Source organism: Pipistrellus hanaki (genome assembly GCF_964339955.1).
Source record: "Pipistrellus hanaki genome assembly, chromosome: 10".
NCBI lineage: Eukaryota > Metazoa > Chordata > Mammalia > Chiroptera > Vespertilionidae > Pipistrellus > Pipistrellus hanaki.
In genome coordinates, this window is record NC_140512.1 from 23,676,045 (window position 1) to 23,689,295 (window position 13,251).

At 35.3% G+C, this 13,251-nt stretch overlaps 1 protein-coding gene across 1 annotated transcript in view; it reads right to left on the minus strand.

Moving 5' to 3' along the window:
* The window catches only part of SEMA3D (semaphorin 3D), a 185,615-nt gene that overhangs the window by 113,834 nt on the left and 58,530 nt on the right, over positions 1-13,251 (minus strand). Inside the window, exon 2 of the mRNA XM_084897339.1 lies at positions 11,161-11,349. Within this exon, the coding sequence (XP_084753465.1) occupies positions 11,161-11,311 (151 nt within the window). The 5' untranslated portion in view covers positions 11,312-11,349. The remainder of the gene's footprint in view (positions 1-11,160; positions 11,350-13,251) is intronic.

Consider the following 13,251-nt stretch of genomic DNA (forward strand, 5'->3'; position numbering starts at 1 on the left):
GCCAATGCTGTTAATGAAACAGATAATAGTTTATTATGTAACATAAGCCACTTTTGTTAACTTATTTTCTAAGAGTCTTTTTTGGAAGGAAAAAATGGAGTTCCTTTACCATTTTCGTCAATAGTGCATCAATTGTCCCACATCTCTTCTGAATCATCAATGATTCCTCTCCTAGATAATTTCAATTAGCTTATAAATATGCTGTTACTTAACACATTGAAAAACAAGTCTATTGATCACATTGTCCTTCCAACTACTACTCTCCTTGTCTCCCCTACAGAAAAAATCCTTGAAAAATGTATAATGGTCTCTTGTCCCTTGACCTATACTTATAAGAATCTATCCTAATTTTACTATGGCTCCCACATTCAGAAACTGGTATCATCAACAGCAATGAACTGTTAAATCCCATGTTAATTTGTGTCATCTTTCATAACACTTTAGCTCAATATGACTATATTCTCTTCTCCTTTACTTTTAAAAAAATATGTTTTTATTAATTTCAGAGAGAGGAAGGGAGAAGGAGAGTTAGAAACATCCATGATGAGAAGAATAAATCATTAATCGGCTGCCTCCTGCAAGTCCCCTGTGGGGGTTTGAGCCCGCAACCCAGGCACGTGTCCTGCCTGACCAGGAATTGAACCGTGATCTCCTGGTTCATGGGTCAACACTCAACCACTGAGCGACACTGGCCAGGCTTCCTTTACTTTTTGAATTTAATTTCCTCTGTAGTAAATGTCTGATTTCTCTTCCACACCACTGGGTGCTTCTTTTCAGTTCACTTGATGCTTATTCCTCCTTTCTCTAATTTCCTATCTTGAAAGCATCCCAGAACTCAATCTTTTGAATTCTTTTACATTCCTTAGTCATCTCGCAGAGTCTCATAGATGTAAAAATGTTGATAGGCTAACTGCCAAATTCATATCTTCAATTGACATCTCCCGTAAATTCCAGAAGTTATATACTCAGATACCTTCTTGACATCTCACTTAGATATCTAATAGCCTTCTAAAGCAAATATGCCCACTTCATCTCCCCAATCCAACTTCTTTTACCATCTTTTCCATCTCAACTAATAGTAACTTCGTCCTTAAACCAAAAACAAATAAAAACACCTATGGAGTCATATTTTATATCTCTTCCTCTTATTCCATATCCAATCCATCAACAAATGCTGTGGGCTCTGTCTTTATATTCTTCTTCCTACACTGCAACAGTGGTTTCACACTTGATTCCCTATTTCCCTGCTCTTTCCTTTTCCGTGTATTCACAATACAGAAACCAGACTGAATCTATAACGTGAGTCAGCTCATGTTCCCTCTGTGCTCAAAATTCTCCAGTGAATTTCCATAACACAGATGAAAAATCAATGTTTTAATAATGGCAGCAGTGCTAGGACTAATCTTGCCTTCTGTTAATTCTCTAATTTAACCAATCTTCTTTCAGGTTTAGTCATACTGTCTTCCTTAGGATCCTTGAACATGCCAGATACCTTTTTACCTCAGGAACTCTGCATTTGCTGTTTCTTTCCCAATTATCTGCAGGACTTTAGACTGTTCTTTAAATATCTGTGCAAACATCACACTCTAGTGAGATCTTCCCTGATTATTACACCTTACCAGTCTTTAGTGAACATTCCTCATCGTATTCTCTACCATAGCACTTATCATCTCCTATCTTGCTTATGTATTGTACTTATGTATAGTCTGCCTTTCCATGTCTATAATAATAAAAGTGTAATGTGCTAATTACACAGGACAGTATTCCGGACAAAGCCAGGGCTGTGAGGGAAGCCTGGGTCCTAGGTGCCAGAGGGAAGCCAGTGCCAGTAGCCAGGGCAAGGAAGGCCTACTCTTACACTAATTTCATGCATTGGGCCTCTAGTCAGAATATAAACTACGTGATGACAGGGAATTTTGCCTCTTCTGTTTGCTGATATATCCTCTCGTTGACAGAACAAGGCCGGAAACATGGGGAACACTCAGAATCTATTGTTATGAACTGTTGACTGTGGAATATCAAATGTGTACAGAGTAAAATTATCCTTGAACTCTTAAACCTATGGAGGAAGCCCAATTGCACAGCCTCGGTTTAGAGAAAATATGTCTGGGTAAACCAGTGAACCCATTCAAAAATGGCACATCCACCCCCTTACTTCATAGAAAAATGTATATATATATGGGAATTCTTACTATAAGATTGATAATGCTTCTTCATAAGTACTTTAAGGGGACAATTTTATAGCAAGCCATCATCTTTTCCCACTATTAAAAAAGGAAAAAAAAGAAAAACCCAGACTACATGTCTGACCTCCTGAATGATTTTATGATTCATTTTTAACCAACTTTGAGGGCTACCAACCACTCAAAGACACTAATCAAGGTCAACAATGACCTTTTTAACAGTAAGAGCTTGTTAACAACTAGACGACCACGAGGTAAAAATCCTGGAAAGTACCTTAAATAAATTCACAATCTGTGGGTGGTGCTTGACTGAGGGAAACTAACTGTAGTAGAAAAATGCTCTGGGAGTAAAAGCAATTTTAATATATGCTGTAAACCCCAGGAGAAAACTATATAATATTTTTCAAATTTTATTTACATAGGGGAAACTCTAGTCTGGGAACAACCATTAACATCTAGCATGATAATGATATTTCACACAAAAAATAATGATTGCCAACATATTAAGTGCTTACTTTCCCAACACTGTTTTAGGCGCTTTATGTGGATCAACCTTCACAAACAACCTTATTATAATTAAATTACTGAATGCATTTAGATTTACTGTTAGATTTACACTGCTGTGGATAAGAAAACTGCAGCACAGAAATAAATGTCCAAAATACCACAACTAGTAACAGCGGTTAATACCTAGCAGTTTGGCTTCAGAGCCTGCTTTCTTCCCCTGCTATACCAAATTGAGATCATTGAACTAACATTGGGTTAGTCTAGTCCTCGGCAAACTCATTAGTCAACAGAGCCAAGTATCAACAGTACAACGATTGAAATTTCTTTTGAGAGCCACATTTTTTAAACTTCTAACACAACTTCTTCAAAATAGACTCACCAGGCCATGGTATTTTGTGTAAGAGCCACACTCAAGGGCCCAAGAGCCGCTGTTTGCTGAACACGGGGTGAGTCAAATCAAACAAGTTAGATGAATCAAATAGCCATGAATTTCTACTTAAGACACATCCTGCACTTCACAGCTAAACAGAGTAATTTTTAAAATATATATTTTATTGATTTTTTACAGAGAGGAAAGGAGAGAGAGGGGGATATAGTTAGAAACATTGATGAGAGAGAAACATTGATGATTGGTATGTGCCCGCAACCAAGGTACATGCCCTTGACCAGAATCGAACTTGGGACCCTTCAATCTGCAGGCCAATGCTCTATCCACTGAGCCAAACCGGTTAGGGCCAGAGTAACTTTTAAGGGAAGAAAAATATATAGACATATCCACTCATTTATCACAAAACTGAAACAAAACCAAAAAATATTCTATCAAATATAGATCAATGTTCAGTTATACAACTGGAGATAAAAATTTTAAAGGTGATTTCTAGTTGTTGGTTTTTTTCCCCCATAGAGAAAACATATAAGTTTTGAGGAGCAAAAAATAATTATTACTAATGATAGTTATTGAAAAAACATACTGCCAAAAGAGTGAAAATAAAACAGTGTATTTTTTATATATCATGATATTTGTGTTCCTGAACACACGATGTTTATCTCAAGGGCACACAAGGTGTCAAGATCATGGGCCTTGAACTAGAATGATGAAATCACGTAAGTTAGTTCTGTCATGCAATAGCTTTTTGCTTTGGGGCAAGGCCTTAAGACTCTGAGCCTCAGGTTTCTTATCTATAAAATGGGTATAAAGAAAATGGTTTTCAGGGTGTCATCAAACTTTGTGATACATTTTTGTAGGGCACATGGACCCAGTCATTCTATTGCTTCATATTCTTCATAGCACTTCCACTATTTTAAATAATATTCATTTGTTTGGTTACCTGTTCATTGTCTGTATCTCTACCTAAAAAAGAAATTAAAAGAGGATAGTGACTTTTCTCTGACATAGGACAGTGTGAGGTACAGTGATTGTTCAATACATATTTGTAGACTGGATGAATATATGGTAAATGTTAAGTGGGTTGGTTTCCTTTCTGATGTCTTATACGTGTGGGTTCAGTGTTGACTAACTGGTGCTTTGTAGATTTACTGTAATTTTTTGAGATAGCAAGATTTTTGTAAGGAAAATATTGGAATGGAATTGATACCTGAATGCTTATTATACCAGACTCTAAAGAATGTAGTTTGAAAACATACTATATAAACTTGGGGTAGTAAACATACTATATAATATACAGATGATGTATTATAGAAATTGTATTCCTGAAACTTATATATTTTTTATTTACCAATGTTATCCCAATAAATTCAATAATAATAGAGAATCAGACCATATATATGTGTGTGTGTATATATATATATATATATATATATATATATATATATATGTGTGTGTGTGTGTGTGTGTGTGTATACATATAATATACTATTTATGTGTGTGCATATATATGTATATGACAGATCTATATCTCTATTGTAAGCCATTAAATGAAAGTCAATTCTAAAATTTAAAATAGTAAAATGAAAAGAAAGACTAGAGAGAAGAAGTAAAAAAAAAAGGGAAAAGAAACAACATTTATCTTAAGGAATAAATCTTTATAAAATTGATTAACTTTCATCTTCTCTTCCTTTTTTTTTTTTTTTTGGTCCATTTTCTCTTTAGCTATGTTACTTGTCTCATCTACTGGGGTTTTCAAACAAATAACACTGAAGAAACTAGTGATTCTATGTAAAAATATCCTTAAGCCATATGAGTTCCTTCATGATGATTGTGAGTTAGAAAATGTTTACACCGCTGAAACTGGTTTGGCTCAGTGGATAGAGCATCAGCCTGCGGACTGAAGGGTCCTGGGTTTGATTCCGGTCAAGGGCATGTACCTTGGTTGCGGGCAGCACATCCCCAATAGGGGGTGTGCAGGAGGCAGCTGCTCCATGTTTCTCTCTCATAGATGTTTCTAGTTCTCTATCCCTCTCCTTTCCTCTCTCTCTAAAAAAAAAAAGAAAAAAAAATCAATAAAATATATTTTTTTAAAAAGAAAATGTTTACACTGCTACAAGATTGAAAAGATTGAAGTAGGTTACCTCTCAAATTAAATTATTTTTATTTCATCTATAGTATAAACTTACAAGTCACTGTGAGAAGCCCACCTTATAGGAATATATATGTATAATAAAATATACATATTGTATAACACAAAATCCAGAAATATAGAACACCCTGACTCAGGGCTCCTGACTCATTACTCAAGAAACAAATTTAGTGTGAGTAAATGTACAAGAATTCAAAATATGCAACTGAATAGAAGTCTCTTTATACAACAATAGAAGCAAACAAGCTCCTGTGGATTTAGCTGTCCAAAGCTAAGTCTTTATCAAAAAGCATTCCTTGGATAAAATGGTTGTTATGTTTCTGTTGGCCTTTAGGAAATCCCTCAAAATAATCTTCCAGATGTTTCAAAGAGCTGACACAATGACACTGGCTGCATGAGTTAAGGAAAGCAAAGAAAACAAAGCTGATTTTGTGTTCATTGAAATTAGTTTTAAACCCAACTTAATTTTTAATTTTGGATTATTTTTCTAACCTCACATTCTATTCTGCCAGTGTTTTAGTGCCAAAGTATAAACTTTTACACTCTGCTAAAACTGTTGAAGCAATGGGTGGTACCAGTTGATCTCAATTCATTAATCAGAATTATAAGAGAAAGAGAGAAAATGCCAAAGGAGAGTTGTGATTATTATCATAAAGGTAGAAAATGTTAATATAAGCAATCTTCTCACCATTACACTAAGTTAACAATTTTTATGTCATCACATTGTATATTCAAGAATAGTCCATTGTTAAAAAGCAGCATGTCACGATTTGAACTTCTTTCTTTCTAAACTCTCAGATATAGTACAGAAGAGGTTGATAAGAAAACTGCTGACACTTTTTAAAGTGGAGGAGAAATGTAGACTGCATAGGTCTACATGATGATTTCCAAGCTTTATAGTGGAAAGAGTAGTAAAAGTTGTGACTAATTCTCCAAGCCAAGGTGACTACTCTATTATTAGTATACTAGTGGCACAGTGCACGAATTTGTGCACGTTGAAAGGAAATTGATTAGAATACATATTTTAATATCGCTATTTGCCCTTTATGATAGAAGTGTCAACCAAATTCTCAATCAACAATGACAGATCAAAACACGCACGTGCAATTAGCTCCAGTGAGAGCTATATATATATATATATAAACTTCCTTAATTAGACCTGCTTTCTGATTTAGCTAAACTTTTTCCAGCCTAGTGAAGCACTCCAACTTCTCTTTCGGGTAATTGTCAGCAACACAGGAGTAAATATCAATAAGAAGCAGATTATTATTATAGATCACGCAAGGAAAACAAAAGGTAAAACATTTAACTGCAGCAGTGTTTGACTATATTCTCCGCAGTGAGAAAAACTAAAGTCATTTTCAAGGTCTACCATTTCTTCTTTTCAGTTGGGTCAAATTTCTAAACTTTCTAAATCTCCATTTTCTGGCTAATGAAAAGAAATAGGATTCCACTGAGTCTTCTATCTACCTATTCCAGGACTTCTGCAAGTATCAAATGAGACGAGGCATGGGAAAACGCTTCACAAACATTTGGTTAAAGTATAAAATGGTAACTGGCTATAAAGCAAGTCATGTTCCTGGGCTGAAGAAACTCCAAGGAGGCTAGTCTTTAGGGAGAGGAAGCCAGGCATTGCTACATGGTGTCATTACCTGGAGCCCACAGCCACCGTTTCCCGGCTGGGCTGGGCTGTGGGCCACATTTTGTACCATGGAGTCTCAGCAGCATTGGCTGCAATTTGGTGGGGTGTCACTCCGGGGTGGTGGCAGGGCCTGTCTCACTTGGGAGAAGCCGAGTGTTGCTTTGTAGGCGCCAGGTCCGCAATGCCATTTCTCTGTAAATGGCCAGTGCACTTCAAGGCAGCTCCTGCGTTTAGCATCTGCTCCCTGGTGGTCAGTGTGTGTCATAGTGACCGGTTGGACAGTCAGACACTTAGCACATTAGCCTCAGAATATATGTATTCTGGAAATCAATGACTACTAGAAGCTGCTGGGAGCCAGCTAGAATGTGCCTATGCCTGTGTATCACTATTGAGCTTGAGTTGGGAGGCAATTTCTATAATTCCTACCCTGCATTTAATCTTTGCTACTGTTTAGCAGCCTTTGATATGTATTATATGACCTACATATAGATCAAAACCTAACAATTATAACATTCCATAAGTATCCTGAATATAAGAACCATAAAAATACTAGTTCTTAAAGTCTAATCAATCCAACACTTATATCTCCTTATATATAACCACTAGGTGCTGAGAGGGGTCTGAGAATCTGTAAGAGATATATAAAAAAATATTTTAAACTCTTATAAGGTTGATTCCAAGTCCAAAAACATTTATTAATATAAAAAAAACAAACAAACAAAAAAACTCTACCTAGGGAAAAACTTAGTTAATGCCTTTTTATTTTTAATTATTTATTTTTTAAATGATTAGCTTACTGCATTTGAGTAATCACTTGTATAAAAATTTGATTATGAAGACAAATTATCATAATGGCAATCTACTTATATTTTTTCCATAAGTTTATCAAAGGGCATAGAATCCCACAAATCTGAACTTCTGTTCTGGCCATACAGTGATTTGTTTTTTTCTTTTTTTGGTCACCCAGTGATCTTAAACAAAGCATGCAGTCTTCTTCAACTCCATTCAATTTTAACGATTGAAACTCATACATTCAGTTGGTTAAATACCAGCATGATGCTTCTTCCAACTTTAAAGTTCACTCTGGGAGGCAAGTGCCTCCGGGAAGAACCACTGATGTCTTGGGCCTGAGAAACAGGATTAGGCATGCAGGTCCTCTGAAGCATGGTTTGATGCAGGAGCTGAACCACGCACTAATTTGGGATATTGGCACATTTCTCAATTTCTCAGCACCTCTGTAACTTTATACATAGTGAAAGGAATGGTAATGATCCCCATCTCACAGGATGGTGGTGAGAATGAAATGACACAATTCACACACATTCCTTATACCAATACTTTGCTCCTAATGAATCCATAGTTACTGATTATTAACTACTAATAAAGTTTTTTGCAAGTCTGACTTATTTTACATTATTCACCTTATCAATGCAACATTCTTGTGTTATTCACTAGTTTAGAATCAGATGTTTCCCCTTTTCCCTTAATATCTTTGTTTGCAAACTTTCCATGTAGTTTTCATATTTATGTTCTGTTCTTAAGGTAATTTTAAGTACAGGTAAATAAACAAATTGGACATGTGCAATATGAAGGGTTGTAAAATATCCATATATTGGGTCGGCAGCTAAGTAATTGCGGGTTTCACACATATATGGCTTCAGTTGAATTTTTAGGTTTGCGGACGTAGTACAAATGTAAAACACATTTTGTTATTTGATAGTTGGCTATTCAGCTGTTAATCAGTAAAAAAAGTTTTTTGATCTGTTTTGTAGTTTTCGTTTGGCGTTCGTTGAAAAATGGAAAATCAAAAGGAACATTTTCGTCATATTTTGCTTTTTTATTTCCTCAAAGGGAAAAACGCATCGCAAGCTCATAAAAAGTTATGTGCTGTTTATGGTGACGAAGCCTTAAAAGAACGGCAGTGTCAAAATTGGTTTGCCAAATTTCGTTCTGGTGATTTTTCACTCAAAGATGAAAAACGCTCTGGTCGTCCAGTTGAAGTTGATGACGCCCTAATCAAAGCAATAATCAATTCGGACTGTCACAGTACAACACGTGAGATTGCAGAGAAGCTTCATGTATCACATACATGCATTGAAAATCACTTAAAACAACTTGGCTATGTTCAAAAACTCGATACATGGGTTCCTCACGAACTGAAAGAATCACAGTTAACGCAACGCATTAGCAGCTGCGATTTGCTAAAGAAACGTAATGAAAATGATCCATTTTTAAAACGACTGATAACTGGCGATGAAAAATGGGTTGTTTACAACAATATCAAGCGGAAAAGATCGTGGAGCAGGCCAGGTGAACCAACTCAAACAACATCAAAAGCTGATATTCATCAAAAGAAGGTTTTGTTATCAGTTTGGTGGGATTACAAAGGAATTGTCTACTTTGAACTCTTACCACCCAACCAAACGATCAATTCTGATGTCTACATTGAACAACTAACGAAATTAAACAATGCAGTTGAAGAAAAGCGGCCCGAATTGACAAATCGAAAAGGTGTTGTATTCCATCATGACACTGCAAGGCCACACACATCTTTGGTCACTTGGCAAAAATTAATGGAGCTTGGTTGGGATGTTTTGCCACATCCACCATATAGTCCTGACCTTGCACCATCTGATTACTTTTTGTTTCGATCTTTACAAAACTCCTTGAATGGTAAAAATTTCAATAATGATGATGATGTCAAATCGTACCTGATTCATTTTTTTGCTAATAAAAACCAGAAGTTTTTTGAACGTGGGATTATGATGCTGCCTGAAAGATGGCAAAAGGTCATTGATCAAAATGGGCAATACATTACAGAATAAACTTATTTTGTTCCATGAAAAAATTGTCTTTGATTTTCTTTAAAAAATCCGCAATTACTTAGTTGCCGACCCAATACTTCAGTGACTGACATGTTAATCAGAATAGAGAACATTTTCATAATCCCAAAAAGTTTCCTCTCTTATCCATTTTTAATTATCTTCCCTTTGACCACAAAAAGGCTATGTTCTGATTTTTTTAACCATAGATTAGTTTTATCTGTTCTAGAAATTCAATGAGACTATAAAACTAAAAACTAAAAACTAAAAAAGTATCTTACCTTAACTCTTTAATTCATGATATAAATTCCAAACAAATACCAACATATAAAAATGTGTAATGTGTATAATATGCTCATTCCACTAACACTTTTATTTGATATCAATTTAGCTTTTATAATTGATATTTAATTTAAGCTGAAAATAAGCTGTCTTGAATATTAGAGGATATTAAAACCCCCAGTGTAATCTTTTACCTGCCAACTTCAGAATAGAGAAGTCTGAGCCCCCTACATTCCTCTCATTAGTTAAGGTATGAAAGAAGCCAAAGGTATATCATAGAAAAGGGAACAAAAAGAAATCTTTGAGCATAAAACTTGGCACTCTCTGTCTTCTCTCTCACATGTAAATATATGCATATATCTTTTACACATACATATACATAAGATTATTGAGTATAACTTACATAAACTTTGCTTTTATTTTTTTTAAATATATTTTATTGATTTTTTACAGAGAGGAAGGGAGAGGAGAGAGAGAGAGCTAGAAACATTGATGAGACAGAGACATCGACCAGCTGCCTCCTGCACACCCCATACCAGGCATGTGCCCGCAACCAAGGTACATGCCCTTGACCGGATTCAAACACGGGACCTTTCAGTCCGCAGACCGACGCACTATCCACTGAGCCAACCCGGTTTTGGCTCAGTCTTATAAACGTTGCTTTTATATTAATTTAAATATTAAAAGCAATTAGCTTAGCATATTTCATATCTGAAATAGTTCTCACATCCTTTTAAGCCTTTCATACTACCTTAAAATAATAAAATATGTACATGTTTGAGATGTTAAAGGTATACATCAGTGTGTTAATTTTTTTGATGATATCTTACTGTTTTTAAAAATGTATATCCTCTAGGGATAAACTAATTGATAGCAGCTATATGAAATATTTTTTCTTTTTTTAGAGATTGATTTGTTTTAATACAAAATTGATTACAACGTGCTGACCAAAATCTCATAATTATACTCCTAAGTAGTTGATCATGTAAGAAATGGAATGTAAATTGCATATACACATACAGTATCTATTTTCTTCACAAAAATAATAAGTGATTGGTCTTTGTGTTCTATAATATTTTTATTAACTAATGCCCATACAATAAACATGTCAGTGAAGTCAGCATGCATTTCTAAATAAAAGAAATACAATAATTAAAAAGAAAATCTGAAAACATTTACACACTTACCTTTGTAGGTTAGCTTGAGCCGTGGAATATTTTGCTTAGAAGTTCCAATGACCGGAAGAAACAGCATGGTCATGCTTAGCATCATCAAGGCATGAAAAAAGTAAAAATAGTAGCTTTTGGACTTTGGTCTCTCATCTTTATTAGCATTCATGATGAAAACAATGTTCTCTTTGAAACAGTGGAAACAAGCTAAAAATAAGAAAAGAACTATTATTAATAATACAGCATTTTGCAGATTTTTCCAAGTCTTAGTCATAAATTTATGAATATATATAGATTTAAAAACAACTGCTCCTTCTCTCTTGTTTTGCTCTTACAAATTTTTGCCAGCGAAATGAATCAGAAATGAATAATAAAATCCATGCCTGGCTTTACTCAGTTGTGGAAATGAGTGTATAACTTAAAATCAACAATTTATGCTAATTAGCATATCTTCTTCTAAAGCTATTCAAATGTAGAAGGAGCCATTTCTTCCTGTAATTTGAATTCTTTAATCAGATAAAAACACTGGCAGAAGCCTACTCTTTTCCCATATTATTGTCAAAAGAAGAGATCCCCCAAGCAAAAACAAATAAAAGCTATCTTCTTGAAGAGTTCTTCTCTTGTGACTTTAAAGATATTTACAAAGTCTACCTAAAACTGGGAAAATTAGAGATGAACAGGTAAGGGCCTGAGACAATGTAATCTTAGTTGCACCAAATACAGTTATACACAGGAGAGCACTGAATAGAAAAACTAACTGTAAAATAAAGGGTTTATAAGAGGAAGTAGGTGGTTATTAACAAGATTGCTATAAAGAAGCTGCCTTGGTTATCTTTGTTAAAATATGAAAAAAATCAAAACTCACATATTTTAAACTAATCCTAATAATAATAATTACAAATTACATTCATTGAGCATTTATATATACTAGGTTTTTTTTTTAATTGCTTTACATAGATTAAATGACTTAATGCTAGTAAACTAATTAAAGAAGAAGGGCATTAGATTGGCATAGCTCTAATGTCATGATGGTTAGTAAACCTAAATCTAAGCCTATGAATGACTCAAAATTATGAACTCAAAACACCAAAGACAACCAATCACAAACATCCAACTAAACTTTAAAATATAGCCAATGAAATAATTTACTTTCTGCCCAGCCAGTTTGGCTCAGTGGTTGAGCATCCACCCATGAGCCAAGAGGCTACCAGTTCTATTCCCAGTCAGGGCACATGCCTGGATTGTGGGCTGTATCCCCAATAAGGGACATGCAAGAGGCAGCCAATCGATGTGCTTCTCTTTTATGATGTTTCTATTTCTCTATCCTTTCTGCACTTTCTCTATATGTCTCCTCCCTGACTCCTGATGGTAGAGTGCTCCTAGCCATTTCTGGTTTGGTGCTGGTCTAATTAACTTTTGCTCAAATACACACACACACACACACACACACACACATATACGTGCGTGTGTGTGTGTTTATATGCATGCATATATACGCATACATATATATGATATATAAGCATATATAAATACATATATATGCATGTATGTATTTAAACCCTAGCTGAAGCCTAAGTATTTATTAAGGTAAGAATAAAGATAAGCCAGGACCGGTTTGGCTCAGTGGATAGAGCGTCGGCCTGCGGACTGAAGGATCCCAGGTTCGATTCCGGTCAAGGGCATGTACCTTGGTTGCGGGCACATCCCCAGTGGGGGGTGTGCAAGAGGCAGCTGGTCGATGTTTCTCTCTCATCGACATTTCTAACTCTCTGTCCCTCTCAATTCCTCTCTGTGTAAAATCAATAAAATATATTTTAAAAAAAAGAATAAAGATAAGATTCTTTTCTGAAAAGAAAGTACCATGAAATAATTTCTAAAATTGGGATATTTATGGGATGTTAGGGATGACAGCTCAAGAGAGTATCATATAGGTTTAAGCAAGACTAGGGCAGTTTCATGGAGGGCAGATAAAGGCGAGTGGGATACAAAAACAGGCAGTTCCAGAAAACAGGGAAACCTACGTAAGGGTTCATGAAAAGCCAGAAGCATGATAGACATAGTTAAATTGCTGAGGAGAAGCAGAGACCTTGCATAGTCCGGTGGGGCAGA